General features: G+C 43.8%; 1 protein-coding gene across 1 annotated transcript in view; it reads right to left on the bottom strand.

Annotated features, from left to right (window-relative positions):
• Positions 1–298: 298 nt before the first annotated feature.
• lrrk1 (leucine-rich repeat kinase 1) overlaps positions 299–21,083 on the bottom strand; it is a 196,799-nt gene continuing 176,014 nt past the window's right edge. The window contains exons 32-38 of the mRNA XM_084005722.1: positions 20,684–20,801; positions 20,103–20,219; positions 14,603–14,800; positions 13,851–14,065; positions 11,779–12,201; positions 6,576–6,677; positions 299–2,417 (exon numbers count right to left, since the gene is read on the bottom strand). Of these exons, the coding sequence (XP_083861848.1) occupies positions 2,240–2,417; positions 6,576–6,677; positions 11,779–12,201; positions 13,851–14,065; positions 14,603–14,800; positions 20,103–20,219; positions 20,684–20,801 (1,351 nt within the window). The 3' untranslated portion in view covers positions 299–2,239. The remainder of the gene's footprint in view (positions 2,418–6,575; positions 6,678–11,778; positions 12,202–13,850; positions 14,066–14,602; positions 14,801–20,102; positions 20,220–20,683; positions 20,802–21,083) is intronic.

Raw genomic sequence — 21,083 nt, 5'->3', positions numbered from 1 at the left:
TTCTGCGGTGACTGGGACGGACGAGCGCCCGGCACGTTACTAGCTGTAAGCTATCGTTGCTATGTTGTAACATAGTCATACATATGGACATAACAGCTTCCTGGATTTATTACGGACAGGACGACTGCACTGCTCGGTCATTTCTTTATGGATACAAAATCAAAACTACAAGGAAAACGTTTTCGTTTCTGCGGTGACTGGGAGGGACGACAGGCGCTCGGCTATCTACTGCTAATGTCTACGGGGTGATTTGAGGTGAGTAACTTCATGCTAAAACACACATATTTATGTCGTTTTGCAACACTATTTGAGCTGAACGAGCGCCGTGGTGTCTCGTACGGACCCAACCTGTGTTGCATAGGTCTTGGAATTGTGTTCTGAGGCCCAGGAAAGCAGATATAACGTGCCCCAATGGGTCAGCATTGGAGCGAGTCTGGAAGGCTGCCAGGCAGGTACAGATCTCGGGCTAGGCAACGTCAATTTTTGTCGGGATTTTTGCTTCTAATAAGTTGGGATGACCCTGAGGACAACAGAAATGGGGTCAAAAATGACCGGATTCTCCTTTAACCTCGCCCCATCCTTGCTTGTGAACGACTGAGCCTTTTGGGGATGCTCCTTTTATACACTCACCTGTTTCCACTTAACCTGTTCACCTGTGGAATGTTCAAAACGGGTGTTTTTTGAGCATTCTTCAACTTTCCCAGTCTTTTGCCCCTGTCCCAGCTTTTGTGGAATGTGTTGCAGGACTAAAATTTTGCAAATTATCGTATTCTGTTTTTATTTACGTTTTACACAACGTCCCAACTTCATTGGCATTTGGGTTTGTAGTATAACCACCTAAAGCCCTGCTCTCAGTGGTGCCGATGCTTTTAATCCTAAATGAATCTGCCTTGTCTGTAATCTCTGAACTCCGGGGAGCAAGCAAAGAGCAAATTCACGTACATACAATAACTTTGAGATCATTTGGAGATGGTGCTGATGGATGGCTATATAACTAGCCTATAGAGTGCCAATAATCTAAAATAACACAGGGGCTAAGTCCCACCCCTTCAGGTGAATCACCATGGGAAATAAATATGTACAGTAGTCGTGTTGGTGACATGCATTGTGAGACCAGAGATGTAGCTCACTGAGCTGTTTCACACTAAACTAAATGATGCAATGACAAACCTCATCACTCTGAGACTTCCTGGACTTGAAGAATTATCTTTTAAATTGACAGCATCATACATCATACATTCATGGTACAATTCAAACAGGATAGAAAAATATTGACTACCCTACATATTTGGGAACAGACTCAGCCTCTCTATGGCCAACAAACATCACATCAAATGTGTTTCTGTCTTCTGCATTCAATCCAGAACATCATTTCCTGTAAACCCGCCGTGCATGTGAAGGTAGCGTGAGTCTGGTGAAGGAAAGGCAGGATAGGTACAAAGAAAACTAAACATACATGTAACAGGGGAACAGATTTAAAGGGATTGCAGTTATTTTTCCAAATGAGGTTTCTTTTTTTGTTCGGTTTGTATGTTGAGCTTCTTTGTGTTTGTCTTTCTATGTAGGGAATAAAGGTTTTTCACTTTAACATTTTTTGTCCTTTGCTTATTTCATGTTTCCTTGTCTGTTAATCCAAAAACCTAAAGACAATCAATCATTACCTTGAGAACATGTTTCACACCATGTTCTCTATTGCGTGGAGTGACAGATGTTAGTGGCACACAGTTGAACGAGGAACTCTCTGCAAAATGGAGCTTGGTGTATAAAATGACAAAAGCTGTGGACCACTGGTCTGCTGCATAATGATCCAGATGTTCTCTGGGAACAGTGGGAGCTATGGCTGGCATGCAGCTTCATCTCCAAACTAAGCTGTTTCCAAGCAGCACCTTCCTAATTCAGACACAGGCCCATTAAAAGAAACTTGGAATGGTTAAATGAAAGGACCCTGACATAGACAGAATAAACAATGCAGAATTCCAGTGATACCAAAATATGCAACATTAAAACCTCTGCAGAAGAAAGAACCACCCTCATCTGTGACTCAGCCTCAGGGTTTGATTTATTATTAGTACTGAAGTATGTATTGAGGGGACAAAACCTCCGTGCACAGCTGGAGGGTCAGACCCCCCGCCCCCATGTCAGCATTCGCCGGCCCCCAGTTCTGAACACTGGCGGTCTGTCGCTGCATATTCCCCTTGGCTCACCCTCCGTACAGAGCTGCGATTCTGCAGCACAACAGCTACCTTCTTTTCCTCATGCTGGTCTCCAAGCGGCCCAGCTCCTCGTAAGACTGGTAGAAGACTTCCAGCTCGCGGCTGCCCCAGCCCCTCCAGACACACAGGCACCACTCCATGTTTTCCTTATGAAAGCCACATACGACTGTGTCCTCAGCCACTACAGCTGCCTCCTCCAGGATCCTTAGAGGAAGAGAGAGGAGAGATCAATCTGTGAGGGGAAGAGCTGGAGCTGGAGGCACATCTGTAATGAGCTCTTCCTCTGAGCTAGCTGGCAGTTCTAGGAAGCGGCTCCTGGAAAGCCAGTGAGGATACTGAATGTTCTGTTTGCACTGTTTGTCTAAGCTAAATCAATCTGGAACTATTCCACTTTCTCCAGTAAAATTGCATAGATCAAAGAGGAATTTTCAAGAAAAGGATCCACTTTGAATCTCTCTAATTTATGAGGGCTGTGACACAAAGCATTCTGGGAGGAAGAAGAGCTGCTGGGTGTGTATCATGTAGAACAACCCTGAATTATCTTCTTCCATTGTTGTTTCATCTTCCTGAGGCATGTCATTATCCTCGGCTGACGTTAGTTCATGTTCTGTGATATACAACCTCGTTGTTCTAAGACCAGGTTAGGCTGAAGTCTGGGAGTCACTATCAGGGTGGTGGTCTCTTTCAGAACTCCCCCCCCCCCCCCCCCGCAATATATATCATTATATTTTTTCTCCCTCAATATTGTACATTTCAAATGAACACAGATCTTTAAACTATTTATACGTATTCACAGACTCACTGGTTGTATAGATATGAAACGAGACGCGCTGCGTGTTACCAGATGGGTTGGATGAATTCAGGCCCCTCCTACTCTGGACAGTCTGACAGTTGCGCTGGGAGCCCCGTTCCTCCCACAGAGTGTATATCAGAAATGGACGTAGTCATGGTAATGTCACGTTCGGCATTTTGGCCAAGTGACCATATTTGGACTGTGGAGGAGCGTCGGGTGGATCTGAAGAACACAACTGGCAGAGCGGCAACCTTACTGGATCTGGATACATCTGGATTCTGGTGTGAAGCTGCTAACAAAGTTAGCTCCATAATTTCATTTTAGTAGCTAACTGCATTGGTAGCGTGGTAACGACCTGTGAAAATCAATAGGTAAGCCCCGCCCCCTAAAGCATCCGCTGCTTTCTGGTCTGTTGACTGTAAATGGACCATAATGTACTAAATGAACCTCATGCTGGATTGAAGAAGACTTGGAACTATAGTGTGAACAGAAAAAGGACCGAACTGAGTCCTCTTTCAAATGAACCGACAATGTGAACACAAATAGAGTCCCTTTTCTGTTGGTCCACTTTAAGAGGGTTGGTTGGTTTAAAGAAGACTATGTGTTAAACTTCCCAGTAAGATAACAGACAAAAAACGAACAGACTAACTCTGGGTTTAACACATTGGTAATGGAGTGAAAGTGGCTAATCAGAAGACAGGGACCACTCACACAACAGCAGCTCTGTGATATAAATGAAACCCTGCAGGCCTGACCTGAGCCAAGACCCCCGCAATGTGTCGCCTGTGTTACAGGTGCACCATGCAATAACTGCTTATTAAGGCCCCTGTTTTGGGTGGCCCTTTTATTGCCTGTTGCTAAAAGGCTAGAGCCCTCTGTGGAAGCTCACACAGACGTCCTTTCTGCAGAGGACCAGCTGCAGAAATAATTACAGACTCAGCTGGGCACCACAAGCACATGATGAAGGATCTTGCTGAGCTTTATTGAAGCTGCATCACTAAATTCATATATAGCTCTTTTGGTGGTGACGGGTTTCAAGCAGAGCTCAAAAGGGACCCTTTCAAGTCAGAGGGACTGATTCTACCAAATCAAAGTTGTCAAAAGATACATAGATTTATTTCAAATCATATTAAAGCAGATCATTTTCATTCAAAACGTAATTAACAGGAGTTGAAACCGGGAGTTATTAGCTGCACCAAGTGTTTGATCTGTACTGCAGGTTATGTGTACCAGTCTCTATGATTTCTTTACTTACAGTATTATCCTCTTTGGTCAGCCAGCATTTGTACATAAAAGCGACACAAATGCTATTCAAGCTTGGAAATGCTATATTACATAATGAGACTTTTATAGTAAAAATATTCTAATTCTTCTCCTTTCTAAAATTAGTTGGACGATTGGTGGAAGGTTTAAAACCGTTTGCTTTCAGACGAACAGTGTAATCTTTCAACTTGTGTCTTTTAACACAGATTACATGTTCAATGGATTTTCTTTCCCTCTGGAGAAAAACACCCAGCAACATCTGGCCTTCATCTTCAGAGGGAAAGCTTCCAACTGGCTCACATTCCCAGGCCAAATTAGTCTGCAGTAGTAACAGTACTTATCAGCTCCAGCTCTGACCAGCAACAATGGAAACATAACTGTCAGTTATTATAATTTATTTAAAAACTAGAATGAATATGTTCTGCTCAAAGACCAGACTCCTGAAAGCTCACTGATCACTGAAACACGCTTCCTTCAAACTCCACAGAAACATAAAACTTAAAAGAGGTATATTTGTTTGTGTTTAACTGTTGCATAAGTAACATTATCAGACGCGAAGCGCCGCGATCCTAAGCCGTTTCGGCGTCTGGTCTATTTTTTGCCTACGTCATGTCAACATTGCGTACCTGTGCATGTGCTCGTGCATGAAGGTACTGTACTCACTTTCTATTTTATATAGCTTTTGTATAGTTTCTAATGTATGTTTAATGTATAATGTATGTTCTATGTATGTTATTGCTACTGGATGCTTGAATTTCCTTCGGGATCAATAAAATATCTATCTATCTATCTATCTATCTATCTATCTATCTATCTATCTATCTATCTATCTATCTATCTATCTATCTATCTATCTATCTATCTATCTATCTACTCAAATCCACCTATCTACTCAAATCCACCTCTTCCAAGCATGCCGGGCCGATTCTTAAGTAGGGAACGGAGCATCACACTGGCCAAACAATCCGGACTTTAGGCTCAATCATGGCTGGGCGCGGTACAGATGGTGGAGTGTGAGTGCACCTTACTCTCTCCAAGCAGACAGAAATTATCCACTAAATAAAACTCTCATGTTGAATTGAAGTTGAATTCAGAGGAGTTTCAATAAAAACTATTCTACAGAAAGGTCAGCCAGCATGATTGGTCAAGCACGTGCGCATGCTCTTAATGCCGTTTACAACAGACATGCAGAAAATGTGCAACAGCGTCCTCTGCAGTCACATGGATGAATGTGATGGGTCTAAAAAAGGGTATCACTGAGCTCTCTACTGCTTTCATCCCTATCAGCTGAGCTTATTTCACAGTGAAACTGACTCAAGTGTCTTGATGGGAAAGATTTTCTGGCCTTACATTTGGAGCTGCCTGAGCTTTTCCTGACACAGACTGGCTTTAAAATCAAACCTCAAAACAAGTTGCTGCACCATGTGACCAGTGGACTTCAGCCACTTCCCAACAGAACAACAGCCACATGTAATCCACAACAGCAACACAGACATTTAAGTAATTTGGTCTTCAGTTTCAGATGTTATTTTAGTGCATGATCTGCAGAAACGCACACATACTGGCTGGACTGCTGCTGTGGAGCCCATGTTGCTGGTGTTGTGGTGAGAAGTGGCTGACGATCAGTTTCCAGCCACGATGAAGTGCTAGAAGTTTTGGGATCAGCTGAGTGTCAAAAGTCCTAAAATGGCACCACCACATCTGGTAAGTCAACCCAGTGTTTCTTAATCTTGCCGGATTTTACACCATCTAACTAATCACAAACAAGGTCTGTCAGCAGAGCGGCATATTTTAAAAACTATATTAAACACATATGAAGAAGCATAACACATATTCAGACTAAAAGAGTTTAAACGATCAAAAGCACAAATTTATTATAGCCTGTTAATTTCTAATTTGCACTCCAAAAATGTTTAAGTTTGGTCTGTCCTGTTTTTCTTATGGAACAAATGAGCTATAACTAAAATCACTGTGCCTCCCTGTGCTGCACAATGACAAGAAATAACACTTGAACATAATACAGTAATTGAACAAAATACACCCATATTATTACAGTCAGATATATGGTGCTCTAGATGGGGCAGTGACATTACAAGTGGGATCATCTGGAAAATTTTACTGGCCCAATAAAATCGGAAGTTCAAAAAGCAACAGAATAAAAAAAGAAGATAAATTGGGAGGCAGATATTTAATAGATATCATAATTGTTTACTGATTTAAGGATGTTCTGCCAAAACAAATCAGTGGAAAATGTTTTAAATGGTGTTGTAAGAGAGTTTATAGCAATTAACAAGAAGTGAGCTCACCCGAAAGAGGAACATCCAGGTGGACTCAGGACAGCGATGACACGCCCCCTCAGCTGATCACCATGTGACTGCATTTCAATTACCATCACATCACCTCCTCGCCTGTCACACACACACACACACACACACACACACACGTTTAGAGTGAGGTGGGGAGTAAAGCAGGTAACATGGGGGACATCTGACTTGACACCTGGTTATAACACTGTCAAAAGATGATGTTAACTATATTATAAAGGCTTCACTCTCAAACCATAAGAAGGACCTTAATGGGAGCAATTTGAAACTGCTTATGAATCCTTGCAGAGACAGATGCACTCTGTCGGGTTTCCTCTAAAAATACAAAATATATTATAAATATATAAGACAAAATATCTAAATACGCTTAGTAATATAGTAGTATAGTAATATTGTTTGATTTCAAATCGCTGGCTGAGTGCCGCTGTGTGGAGAGGGTCGCCTCCCTCCACCTGCGGGTTATGGGGGGGAAAACTCTGACTGTTGTTTGTGCATATGCACCAAACAGCAGTTTGGAGTATTCGGCCTTCTTGGAGACCCTAAAATGAGTCCTGCATCGGGCTCCAGTAGGGGACTCGATAGTTCCGCTGGGAGACTTCAACGCGCATGTGGGCATTGATAGAGATACCTGGACCCGCGTGATTGGAAGGCCTCCCTGATCTAAATCCGAGTGGTCGTTTGTTATTGGACTTCTGTCCTAGTCATGGACTGTCCATAACGAACACCATGTTCGAACATAAGGAGCTCTTAAGTGTACGTGGTACCAGAGCACCCTAGGCCAAAGGTCTATGATCGATTTTGTGATTGTTTCGTCTGAGCTGAGGCCGCATGTTTTGGACACTCGTGTGAAGAGAGAGGCGGAGCTGTCAACTGATCACCATCTGGTGGTGAGTTTGGTCAGAGGGTTGGGGAAACCTTTGGACAGACCTGGTAAGCCCAAACGAGAAGTGCGGGTGAACTGGGAACAGCTGGAGGAACCCCTTGTCTGAGAGATCTTCATCTCACACGTCTGGCGAAGCTTTTCTGGCACCCCTGTGGAGGTTGGGGGCATCAAACCTGAGTGATGTTCAAAGCGTCCATTGCTGAAACTGCAGCAGTAAGCTGTGGTCTAAAGGTCTTAGGTGCCTCAAGGGGCGGTAACCCTCAAACACCGTGGTGGACACCGGTGGTCAGGGAAGCCGTCTGACTGAAGAAGAGTGATTCCGGGATATTTTATCTTGGAAGACTCTGGAGGCGTTTGCAAGGTACCGACAGGCCCAAGGAGCTGCAGCCTATGGCACTCTGCCATTAGTGAGGCAAAGCAGCGGGTGTGGGAGGAGTTTGGAGTAGCCATGGAGAAGGACTTTTGGTCGGCACCAAGGTGCTTCTGGAAAAGCGTCTGGCACCTCAGAAGGGAGAAACGTCTTGGATGAAACGTCTCTTCAACATTGCATGGAAGTCAGGGACAGTGCCTAATGAGGGCAGACCGGGCTGGTGGTCCCCCTGTGCAAAAAGGGGGACCAGAGAGTGTGTACCAACTACAGGGGCGTCACACTACTCAGCCTCCCTGGTAAAGTATACTCCAAGGTGCTGGAAAGTAGGGTCCGGCCAATAGTCGAACCTCTGATTGAAGAGGAACAATAAGGGTTTCGTCCTGGCTGTGGACAACGGACCAGCTCTTTACTCTCGCGAGGATCCTGGAGGGGGCCTGGGAATATACCCATCCAGTCTACATGTGTTTTGTGAACTTATGACCGGGTCCCCCGGGATATTTAGTGGGAGGTGCTGCAAAAGTATGGGGTCACTTCTTAGGGCCATCCAATCTCTGTACTCCCAAAGCGAGAGCTGTGTTCGGGTACTCGGCAGTAAGTCAAACTTGTTTGCAGTGGGGGTTGGCCTCCACCAGGGCTGTGCTTTGTCACCAATCCTGTTCGTGATATTCATGGACAGGATATTGAGGTGTAGTCGGGGGGAGGAGGGTTTGCAGTTTGGTGTGCTGCAAATCCCATTGCTACTTTTTGCAGATGATGTGGTCCTGCTGGCATCATCGGTCTGTGACCTCCAGCACTCACTGGATCGATTCACAGCTGAATGTGAAGCGGCCGGGATGAGGATCAGCACCTCTAAATTTGAAGCCATGGTGCTCAGCAAGAAACCGGTGGATTGCCTGGTCCGGGTAGGGTGAGTCCTTACCCCAAGTGAAGGAGTTCAAGTATCTCAGGGTCTTGTTTGCGAGTGAAGGGACAATGGAACGTGAGATTGGCCGGAGAATCGGAGCAGCGGGGGTGGTATTGCATTCGCTGTACCACACCGTTGTGATGAAAAGAGAGCTGAGCCGAAAGGCAAAGCTCTCGATCTACCGGTCAATCTTCGTTCCTACCCTCACCTATGGTCATGATACCCTCCATTTTTTACCAAAATAAGGAACCATGGGGACACAGAAAGGGGCGGGATTTAGCCTCTCTAGTGACTCATTACAAAGATCTTTATTGGCTTACATATTCATACATATAAGCCTGAATTGTGCAAAAACTTAGGGGTGTATGTCCCTGTGTGGATCCATTTTATGATTCTGCAATTTTGTGTAATTATGTATGTGTAATTATAGCAACATGGGGGGTGACTCATTTTTGTATATCTACATGTATTTTTCCAGTAAATTTCACATTCCCTGCACACGTGTATAGACTGTAGAGGGTAATTCTGTGTCATTTCATCAAATGCCTCCCACCTGACCATCTCAGAATGTCCTGTTAAAATTATAGTAAAAAGACACACTTGTTGATAGGACAAATCCAAAATATTAGGTCTCTACTGTCAACAGTTTTCTCATGAAACATCATTGAATGAAGGGTAGTTTAGACTAGTTTTTGGCATCATACTCTGAAAAGCCATTTTTAATTTATTTTTATTTTATTTTTTTATTTCTACTGTGTATATCTGTTACGAATAGCCCCCAGACATGGGGGCTATTCGTAACAGGTGTAGCTCAAGTATAACCTAGTATGGTAGGTACTTAAACTTCTCCCAAAAATTGGCTTGTCGAAATATAATAGCGAATTTGAAGAGTGGCTGAGTTTTGCAGAAACAAGACTTCTATTGCTTATGCCTTTATCTACGGAGCCCCCCTGGTGACATTGGATAAAAAAAAAATAACGCGTGGCCATGAGATAGTAATGCGTGGCCACGAGATAGTTAATGCGTGGCCACGCGTTATTATCTTGTGGCCACGAGATAGTCAATGCGTGGCCACGAGATAGTTAATGCGTGGCCACGCGTTATTATCTCGTGGCCACGAGATAATAACGCGATAATAAATACTTTTGGAAAACCAAAAGTAATACGACGTTTCTCCCCATTTACCGCAATGCTGAGAATACTTGTACACTCGAAATTTAAGTGCGGCTGATTTGACCTAGGAGATCGGTGTTGCGGCTGGCTTGACCGTGGTAGTCTTTCATAGCATTATTATTGACATTACAGTTGCCATGACAATAATAACAAAGCTACTCTTGAATACAAAAGCAGACTATAATTGCCTTTATTCATGAATAAGCATCACTGACAGGCAGCTCCATATGGATAACCATTCCGCTACTGAAGGTGAATTATCTCGTGGCCACGCATTGACTATCTCGTGGCCACAAGATAATAACGCGTGGCCACGCATTACTATCTCGTGGCCACGCGTTATTTTTTTTTTATCCAATGTCACCAGGGGGGCTCCGTATTTATCTCTGGTGGTAGGTTAAACATTCTACAAAATATGGTTTCTCTTGGATGATTCATTTCACAGATATTAAGGCTCAAAAATGGAAGTAAACACATCTTTGCCCAACTTCAGAGCCATATTCCAAAAAACTGACAACAGGTATCAGGTTTCAAACTTACTTTTTTTGAAAGATCAAATTCTTGTTAAAATCATGTAAAAAAAATTGGGAGGGTGTTTTGCCTTATTTTGTCAGTGATTTTCAGTGTTGGGAGTAACGCGTTACAAACGTAATGCATTACTGTAATGCATTACGTTTTGCTGTAACGCGGTAATGTAAGGCATTACAAAAAAAAAAACTGGTAATATTTTACTCGGTACAAATCTCAGTAACGCGCGTTACAATGCATTTTAAACCCGAAATCAATTGACTCTACATTCGCGATCGCGAGATGGGCATACACTCCACTTTTGGAAAAGTGTGAAAGCCGGTCCGTGTGACTCTCCACTATGTTAATTAAGCGCTGTTGTTAGCAGGCTCCATGAGCTGGACACCGACTCACGGAGCGGCTCCCGGTCGGTCAGAGCGCAGCTGACCCGGCACACCGAGGATCAACAGCTGAGGGGCGACGGCGAGGAGGTGGAGGCTCCGATTCTCCCCGTCGGTTTTGAACCGCTTTTATGTCCTCGTCATAACGCTTTTGGTGCGAGTTTAAAACAGTAGGTTTATTTCAAAACGCGAGGGTCAGACGCTGTCAGAGCGTTAATGAGCATTGTTTAAGAGCTCCCCCTAAATGTCTCAGGTAGGCTTTCAGGTAATTTCGCAGCATAACACAGCGCCTTCAGGGTCATTAAAAAAGACGAACGGCAAATCTGGAATGAAAAATGGCACTGTTATTTCATCCCCGAATCCCATTCATGAACACAATATCTAATATCAGTTAACGAGTCGTTTTCCGTTTCTCGTTTTCCGTTTTTTAAACGAATAACGGGATACGAGTCATTTTCCGTTTTTCGTTCTTTTATTTTGAAGCGAAAAACATCACATCCTGCTTTGTAATGAGCTGCATTGAACACAAGAAGATCTATTGAGAACAAAAAATCCATATTTCCTTTTATTTTGTCGAAAAGTAATGCAAAAGTAATGTAAAAGTAGTGTAATGCCTTACAATTCAAAGACAGTAATATTGTAATGTAACTAATTACTTTGAAATGACAGTTACAAGTAATAAATAATGCATTACGCTTTTGAAGTAACTTGCCCAACACTGGTGATTTTTTAAAATGCTATATAATGCTATAAAATGCTGTATCTTTGTACTAGATTTTTTTCAAGAAATTCTGTAATGGTGAGGTGGGAAGATTTTCAGAAATTTGATGAAATTACCCTACAGTGACCTGTGTTACATGCACGTTCTGATAATTCTGATACTACAGTTGTAGATGGGTGCATCATTTTCATATTCATGTGAGCTGGTGTCTTGTGCAGTTCAGTACCTGGGGATCCACAGAGTCCCGTTCACTGGCAGCACAGTGAAGGCTTGCAGCTGAGGCAGTGTGAGGTTCACTGTCTCTGCAGTGTCTACATCAGACTCAAGGTTGGTGGACACTTGCTGGTGCTGGTCCAGGCCTGTCTCCTCCCGGTCGGCAGGCAGGGGGACACTGTCTAAAGAGGAGAGGTGCGAGCCCAGCGGCTCCAGGGAGCAGCTGGATGATATGGAGCAGTAGTCCGTCAGTGAATCATGGTGCTGGATGATCTGAGTGCCTGCCTCATCACTGTACATCAATGTCACTTCTCCGTTAGTCCAGTCCAGCTTCTCTTTGTGCTCCGTGGTCTTGAGATCGGTGGTTGCCATGATGGTTACCCCTGCAGGACGCTGCACGGTGAAGACGTCCCGAAGAGGATTGCTGTCGCCGCAGCTGAAACACAGCCACTAAAATCAAACTACTCAGCCTTTCTCTGCTGCTCTGTACGAGCACTCATTAACATACAATGTGTTATATCACTTTTGTCAGAGTCAACTTTCAGATAAACATTAGCTGGCCAACCTGATGTAACAGAGGTAGAATATTTCTTCAAATATAGGGAAGGGTTTAAAAAAAATATCTGTGAACTGCAGTGACCATATTTGGACTGTGGAGGAGCAACTGGTGGATCTGGATCCATGTGGATTTTGGTGTGAAACTGCTCACAAAGTTAGCTTCATAATTCAAGGTTTACTTTACAGTGAAGTGTTAAAGTCATCTTAGTAGCTATTGCTACTGCTGCTATAGGTTTTGCTATAGTAGCATTGGTAGCGTGGTAGTGACCTGTCAATCAGCAGGTAAGCCCTGCCCCCTAAAGCATCCCCTGCTTTCTGGTCTGTTGGACTCTAAATGGACCATAATGTACTAAATGAACATCATGCTGGATTGAAGAAGACTTGAAACTAGAAATTGAGACCATAAACCCATGTTTACAATGTTTACTGAGATAAAACATCAAGAGAGAAGTAGGCTCATTTTCTCATAGACTTCCATGCAATCAGAGAGAAGTCGCCCCCTGGTGGCCAGACTTTATTTCAGTGTTTCATTTGAATCTTTCTATGACAACAATATCTTGCTTTTATTATCCATTTGGGCGACTATCTATTTGTTTGACATTGATTTTCACCATCAAAAATAATGATGCTTTATAGTTTGCATGATAAGCTTGGTACCTCAATCTGACAGCTGTAACCTTTGATCAAGGAGGACGACCCGGTGGAGACAACATGTCAACAATCTACTAATTAGCTTTTCTTTGTCTGTCTGACATAAAAACAAGACAAAACAAATTACACTGCCATTTCCCACTGTGACATCACCAGCGCTAAGAGGTTTTCAACTTGAAACACAATGAGCAGCTGCACATAAAAGGCAATGCGCTCAGAAAAAAGATCCTGTTTTCGAGTTGGCTTTGTCTTGCGGCGGCTGCATGCTAATGCTCTCCTCTTAACAATTCAGCTGTCAAGCTCTCCTCCTGTGGAATCATCTACCAGTTTCAGTCTAGGCGGTAGACACCCTCGCCAAATTTAAGAGTAGGCTTAGCACTTTTCTTTTTGATCACGCTTAAACTTAAGGCTGGCTCAGGCTTGTATTGGACCAACCCCTAGTTAAGCAGACTGTTGGGAGATTTCCTCAAATATGTTGAACTCCTCTCTCCACCTCTCCCTCTGCACCTGGATAATTCATGTCCCATTAATGCTTGTTACTAACTTGACTTCTTCCCAGAAGTCTTTGTGCTTTCTCTTCTCTCAGGTGGAGCTGGACCATGGTTGTACCTGCTGCCGTGGACCAGGTCCATGCCTAGTTCTGCTTTTATTACTTAGTCATACCTACTATATTACTACTACTTCTGCTTTATTATTATTATAATTATCATGATTGGTCTCGGGACCAAGGAATGTTCTATGCTGTACAGAATGTAATGCCCTCCGAGGCAAATTTGTGATTCGGGGCAATATAAATTAAATTTAATTTAATTGGAAAAAATATTTGGCACTCAGAATAAAACACTATGTGGACACAGGCTGTAAAGCTCCACTCACCAGTACTTGGCACAGAGCTGGTAGGAGGCGGCGTGAAAGAGCAGCAGGGTATTGACGTGGTCATCCAGGGTCCAGACTGCCTCTTCTCCCCATAGACTAAAGCTGGTTGTCATGGATATGACAGTGGATGGTGGGTTGTAGGGCTCTAGCCTTCGAACTGGCTTAAGACTCAGACTGTCAATGACCAGCACGCCTGGACCGTTGGAGAACCATAACTGATAGACACCAGGGACAAGGACAGTGTCAACGCGGCATACATAATGTAAAAACATGCATTAAAGGAGAAATGCGGTCATTTTTGACCCCATTTTCATTGTCCCCAGGGTCATCCCGACTTATTAGAAGCAAAAAAACAGACAAAAACCTATGCAACACAGATTGGGTCCTTACGAGACACAACAGCGCTCGTTTAGCTCAAATAGTGTGGCGAAACGACATAAATGTGTTTTTGCATAGAGTTACTCACCTCAAATCACCCCGTAGCCATTCTAATAAGTCGGGATAGAATTATTTTCTTGGAATTACTTTCTGAGGCCCAGAAAAGCAGATAACACTTGCCCCTATGGGTTAGCATTGGAGCTATTCTGGAAGGCTGGCAGGCAGGTACACATCTCGGGCTAGGTCAAGTCAATTTTTGTCTTTTTTTTGCTTCTAATAAGTCGGGATGACCCTGGGGACAACGAAAATGGGGTCAAAAATGACCAGATTTCTCCTTTAACTCCTGACTCATCAAACACTGAATATCTGCTCACCTGGGAGCCACTGCTGACCAGTGCCATGCTCCTGACTGGGTAGGGTCTCTGCTTGGGATCGGAGTCCTTCAGGCCAAACACTGTCTTGTTGAGAGTGTGTGAACACAGGTAGGTCTCCCCGTCCACAGGAAGGTCCTCCACCAGGGTGTAAACCACCACCAGGCCGTCAGACATCCCCGCAAATACCCTGGCCATATTCTGAACAGGTGAGGAACATTCATGTATATTATCATCTTACACCCCCACATGTTGTTCCAGAGTCACCATCTGTTTCCGATCACAACAAGACTTGTCACTCGAAAACCATTGTTTTCCTATGGTACACACACCTGGCATGCACTCCTGTTGCACTGCACATTGCATTGTTTCTTGTGAGTTTAAGGCCCCAATCACAATGAAGTGTATTGCAACAGGCGCAGCTGCTTAAAAGACACCCTTTGCAAACTGCGTGGGTCAGATCAGTTGTTGGCATCTAATGCAAAGCAAAAATGCACTGTGTTGTGAACACAATGACCATCTGTTCCGACCCCTTTAGACCATTTCCTGTACTGCTGTGACATGTACATGTCCCCCTAGTCCATTGTAATGTTCCAACACCTGGATTCTACCAGCTACACTTCAAAAGGTGCAGAGCAGTTATGAGTTGATTGGTAACAGCTCAGAGGTCAGGGAGGAGGAGCAGTACAGACCATAAAAAGAAGACATTTCCCACAAAGTACTGTTTGATGCCTGACACTCAACACTCATAACAGTGAGTTGTTTTAGGGCAGGTATGCTATGAGAACACTGTTATTACTGGCTGGACGTACCACCTGTCACTGTGTTGGGGTTGTAGCAGGAGCAGATTTGGTTATCAACAGTTAATTATTAATATCAATATGATTATCGGTATTAATAATTATATTTAATATATTATCATGATATAATCATGAATAAACGGGGCACCACCCTGGGATCAGGGAAAAGATAACCTAAAACTGTATTCAGTCTCAATATAAAGGTTTTACACTCACATGCCAATCATCGTGATCATTGGCATGGAAGCATAAAAACAATCTAACAATTAAGAAGGGCGTGAAATTCAAGCACTAGCCTTCACAACCTGCTGTTATCCAGTGACATATACACAACAAACACAAGAGACCGCTAGTTATAATATAATAAGATTTATTAAAATCAGTAATAATGATCACAATCAATAACACTGCAATTAACAAAGCCTTATTACCTAACTACCTAACACACAAAACTAAGCTAAACAGAAGGAGGGACACACATGGAGTGTGTGTGTGTGTGTGTGCGTGCGTGTGTGCGTGTGTGTCGAGAGAGAGAGAGCGAGAGGGAGAGATGGCTATGTGCGGCCACCAGATGGAGCTATTCCTCACAGCGTCCAGGGGCGAAGCCACTGACATCCGACAGTATCACGAGAGGGAGAGAGAGAGAGAGAGAGAGAGAGCTATGGAGCTATGTCCTTAACGTCCGGAGCTGGAAACAGCTGGCGGAGGATATGTGCGGGCGGCGAATGTGTGGGTGTGCGTGAAGGTGCGTGTTCACAGGAAGCGGTGTTTCCCCGCGTCCCATTCATTGTCTATGTGAAAAGCTGTGCAATGCATTCTGGTAGCGTCGCGGCGAATGTCATAATCTACTTTATGCTAATCAGGCGGCGAGTCGACCCCGGCGCCTCTGATTAGCATAAAGTAGATTCGACTTCAACTTTAGGCAAATGAGGAGCGGCCAACTCGCGCGCCGTCTCTCGACATTCGCCCGCTTTTCACATAGACAATGAATGGGACGCGGGGAAACACCGCTGCCTGTGGACACGCACCTTAAAGGTACGTGTCTACAGGGGCGATTTTAAACGCGTGTGGACGCGCCGCTTCCCAGTATTGCACGCTTGGTGGGCTGCCACTAGAGGATGATTGACAGGCGCTCTCCTTTAAACAACACATTTTTGCGAGCGTTCCCGAGGCGGCGAGTCGAGCCCGGCGCCTCTGATTAGCATAAAGTAGATTCGACTTCAACTTTAGGCAAATGAGGAGCGGCCAACTCGCGCGCCGTCTCTCGACATTCGCCGCGACGCTACCAGAATGCATTGCACAGCTTTTCACATAGACAATGAATGGGACGCGGGGAAACACCGCTGCCTGTGGACACGCACCTTAAGGCTCGGGAGGCGTGTTACTACCACACGGGCACGTGAATGAACTGGCGTCCATTCAACGGGACCGGTCTCTTAACTGGTAGTAGACGCCTACCGGGCTCGCAAGTATGGCTGAGGTTTAGTCAAAAGCACTGTTTACAGAAATCAACCTGACGGCGTGGGTACACGATCAGCATTCAAATACAACACGGAAAGCACCGGACTCGGCGGTCCGTGATCAAAACTTAAAACACGTTAACAAGAATTACAAGCACATCCTACACTATCAACTTATGTCTCTGCCCAGACTAGGGCTTTGACTTTTGCCCAAAAATCATATTCGAAGTTCGTTTGTTTATTAATATTAATATTCGAATATATTCAAATATTTATTAATAATATTTTGACCATTAAATGCCTTCAGTCAGACCTATATGGTATGGTACTTAAGTTGTATATGTTTTGTCCACCAGAGGGCAGTGTATCAGTCAACGTCAATAGGCAGGCAACGATGTTTTCAGAACCTTTATTTATTTAAGGTCAGACACAAACTTCGGTTTCATCAAAATAAAGATAAATAAGCCATCAAAAATAAAGTCAAATAAGCCAGTCAGGCTAAACTGAAAAGACAAAATAAAGGTAGGCCTAAAAACAAAACCCCATCCTACCAGCCATTAACGGCCCATTAACAGATTGTTTCGCTCACATAAAGATCTGGCTGGCTGCGGTTTATTTGGCTACAGACCTTTTTAAGTTATTCGCCAAAAATACCAGGTGATTCACATGTTCAGACATTATCGGGGCCGTCAGTGCCGACTGTTCGCCGGGGTTTGTTTGCCTATTTACGGGCAGTGCGTCTTGAGTTTAGGGTTCTCGGGACGGAGCGCGAGTGCGTGCTCGCGGAGCGTAATTGTAATTGTGTAATTGTGGGCTCGCGGAGCCGTGTGCTGCCCTGTGTCGGTGAGAGCTCTAGGCTGCTTTCGGACATTATTTGGGCCGTCAGTGCCGACTGTTCGGCGGTGTTTGTTTGCCCATTTACGGGCAGTATTCCGGGCGGCGCGTCTTAGAGTGTACGGTTCTCGGGACGGAGCGCGAGTGTGCGGGCTCGCGGGGCCCGCCCGCCACCCGGTGTCGGTGTGGGCTCCAGGATGCTTTCAGACATTATCGGGGCCGTCAGTGCCGACTGTTCAGCTGGGTTTGTTTGCCTATTTACGGGCAGTATTCCGGGCGGCGCGTCATAGAGTTTACGGTTCTCGGGATGGAGCGCAAGTGCCGGCTCCTCGGGGGCTGTTGCCGATGTTGACGCGGCCATTGTTCTGCAAAATTGGCGCAAACCAGGACTCTAACGTCACCTATAGGAGGATTTTAGGATATTTTAGGATTTTGTTTTTTTCTTGGAGACCAGCATTTCACAAGCATCAATACAAGACATAGAGTTATTCCACAGCTGTTTTCCTTTTTTTGTCTTATGGTACATTAGAACAAAGAACCAGAAAAAGAACATCCCCCAAGAATAAAGAGGGAGAGAAAATAAGTAAATAAATAAACAAATATATAAGGACATAAATAAATAAAATAAAATATAAAGGGAGGCGGAGGAGGAAAAAATAAATAAATGAATAAATAAATAAAGGATGCAAAGTGTGCTCACTAAAAAAATTGATAAAATAAATAAATAGGATTTGTCAGAGGGGCTGCACGGTGGTGTAGTGGGTAGCACTCTCGCCTCACAGCAAGAGGGTCCTGGGTTCGATCCCCGGGTCGGCCCGGGTTCCTTCTGTGTGGAGTTTGCATGTTCTCCCCGTGTAAGCGTGGGTTCTCTCCGGGTTCTCCGGCTTCCTCCCACAGTCCAAAGACATGCAGGTGGGGATAGGTTAATTGATGACTCTAAATTGCCCGTAGGTGTGAATGTGAGCGTGAATGGTTGTTTGTCTCTACATGTTGGCCCTGCGATAGACTGGTGTCCTGTCCAGGGTGTACCCTGCCTTCGCCCAATGACAGCTGGGATCGGCTCCAGCCCCCCCCGTGACCCTGAATACAGGATAAGCGGTAGAAAATGGATGGATGGATGGATTTGTCAGATTGATTCAGTTGGGGTCCAGGGAGGTGAGGGTGTTTACATATGTAGCTTAGCACTTTGAGTTGATGTAAAGTGCATTATAAATAAAATGTATTATTATTATTATTATTATTATTATTATTATTATTATTATTATATGTAGTGAGAGGTTGCCATCTTTTATAAAAAAATTGGCTGCTGAGCCTCCAAGGCTCCAAAGACAGATAAGACATTAAATCACTATCTATCTATCTATCTATCTATCTATCTATCTATCTATCTATCTATCTATCTATCTATCTATCTATCTATCTATCTATCTATATACTGTGATATTATATCATGAAAGTAGGGCATTCAATTAGAAGCATGCAATGGTAATTATCTCATCTCAAAAAACAAAAGCAGCAACAGTTTTCACATGTCAATGTCTCAATAAAAATAAATAATAAACAAAAAATAACAGCTGCTCGAAATAACAAAAAGATGCAGTGTTTTCAGACCTTGAATAATGCAAAGAAAACCAGCTCATACATGTGATACTGATTTTGAATCCCAGCTTTCATACATCTTGGCATCTCTCCACCAGTCTCTCATGTTGCTCTTGGTGACTTCATGTCACTCCTGGTGCAAACATGAAACCAGCCTGGCTTTGTTTGATGGCTTATGTCCGCCATCTTCCTCTGGTTCACATTCCAGAAGTTTTCAGTGGGTTCAGGTCTAGAGATTGAGCTCGCCATGACAGGCTCTTGATCTGCTGGTCCTCCATCCACACCTTGATGGACCTGGCAGTTTGGCATGGACCATTGTCCTGCTGGAAGAACCAATCCCGAGCGTTGGAGAACATTTTCAGAGCAGATGGGAGCAGCTTTTCTTCCAGGAGGACCTTGAACGGGTCTTGATTCAAACGTCCTTCGCAAAGACAAACCTGCCTGATTTCAGTCTTCCTGAGGACCCCCAGATCATCACCATCCTTCACCAGATTTCTAGGAGCCTGTTTCCGTCCTCATCTTCACCCGAGCTGCCATCTTCCATCCTATTTATAACCTGACGCTCACTATATCCTTCCACCAGTAAAGCCAGAATTGCACCTTTCTTTTCCTCACTCAAAACTTTTTTTGTCAAGTATTTTGGCATGGTCAATAGTTTTTTGCGTTTCACTTTAAACTACACCAATGAAAATGTCATAGTGAATTTATATTATATTATGATATAATATAATAATATAATTATATTTGAGGAAACTAATGACATGTCGCCGAGTATGTGTGTGTGTGTGTGTGTGTGTGTGTTGAGCTGACCTGATCTCTTGCTGGAACAGGACACAGACAGGTGATAACAGCTGGACAGGAGAACTGTCTTTGGGGTTGACTGAGTGGACACATGTCCTTCAGAGTGTAGATGAAAACCTCCTGCTCCTATCACACAGACACATGCACAAACTAAAACCTGAGACCCAAAGCAAACTGCATACTGCAGAAGCAGAAATAGTCACATTTTACTGCACTAGTTACTACTAGCACATCCCCCTTTACATAAATATGTATTTCGACCTATACTGCAAGAGGTTACAATACACATAAGGTCATACATATTCAAACTATTCAGCATGAAAATGAATCAAAATCAAGACAAATTGATACTGAACTACAACTACTGAAGCCTGAACTACAACAAGAAAATGAATCACATTAATAGACTTGTGTTAGACTTGATGGAAATTTTCTACAACAGAGATCTTCTTTCATTAATGTCTGCCACCGCTTTGCTTTTAAATGTTCCTCAAGTAACCCATTTAAGTACCTCCCGTTTTTACAACGCCATGAAAGGTTTGTGTGAAAATGGTGAATGTGATTTGAATTGTTGTTTGCTGGGTGTTTACCTCCGTGGCCATCCACAGAACGTTACCCATCTTCATCTGACAGCTGATCCTGCTGCCTGCACATAACATCCTCTTCACCTCCATCTGGCCGTTCTCCACGTTCACCACACTGTAGCTCCTACATACACACACACACGCACAAACACATGCATGCACACAAGCGCGCACACACACAGACACACGTATATATATATATAAGCTATATATATATATATATATATATATATATATACACAAAACGGTACGGGGGTCACGTTTCGGTGCATGGATTTACACGGAGAATACACGGTAGAAAAATAAATAAAACTGGCACGCAAATTAATTACGGAACTACTGTTAGATGCCGTCCACACAAAAACGTTTTTTGTGGGTAAACGCTAGTGATGTCCAAATGAAGCTT

This window comes from Eutrigla gurnardus (genome assembly GCF_963514095.1).
Source record: "Eutrigla gurnardus genome assembly, chromosome: 1".
NCBI lineage: Eukaryota > Metazoa > Chordata > Actinopteri > Perciformes > Triglidae > Eutrigla > Eutrigla gurnardus.
The sequence above is the reverse complement of the archived record's forward strand: the minus strand, read 5'-3'. Positions and strand labels throughout refer to the sequence as shown.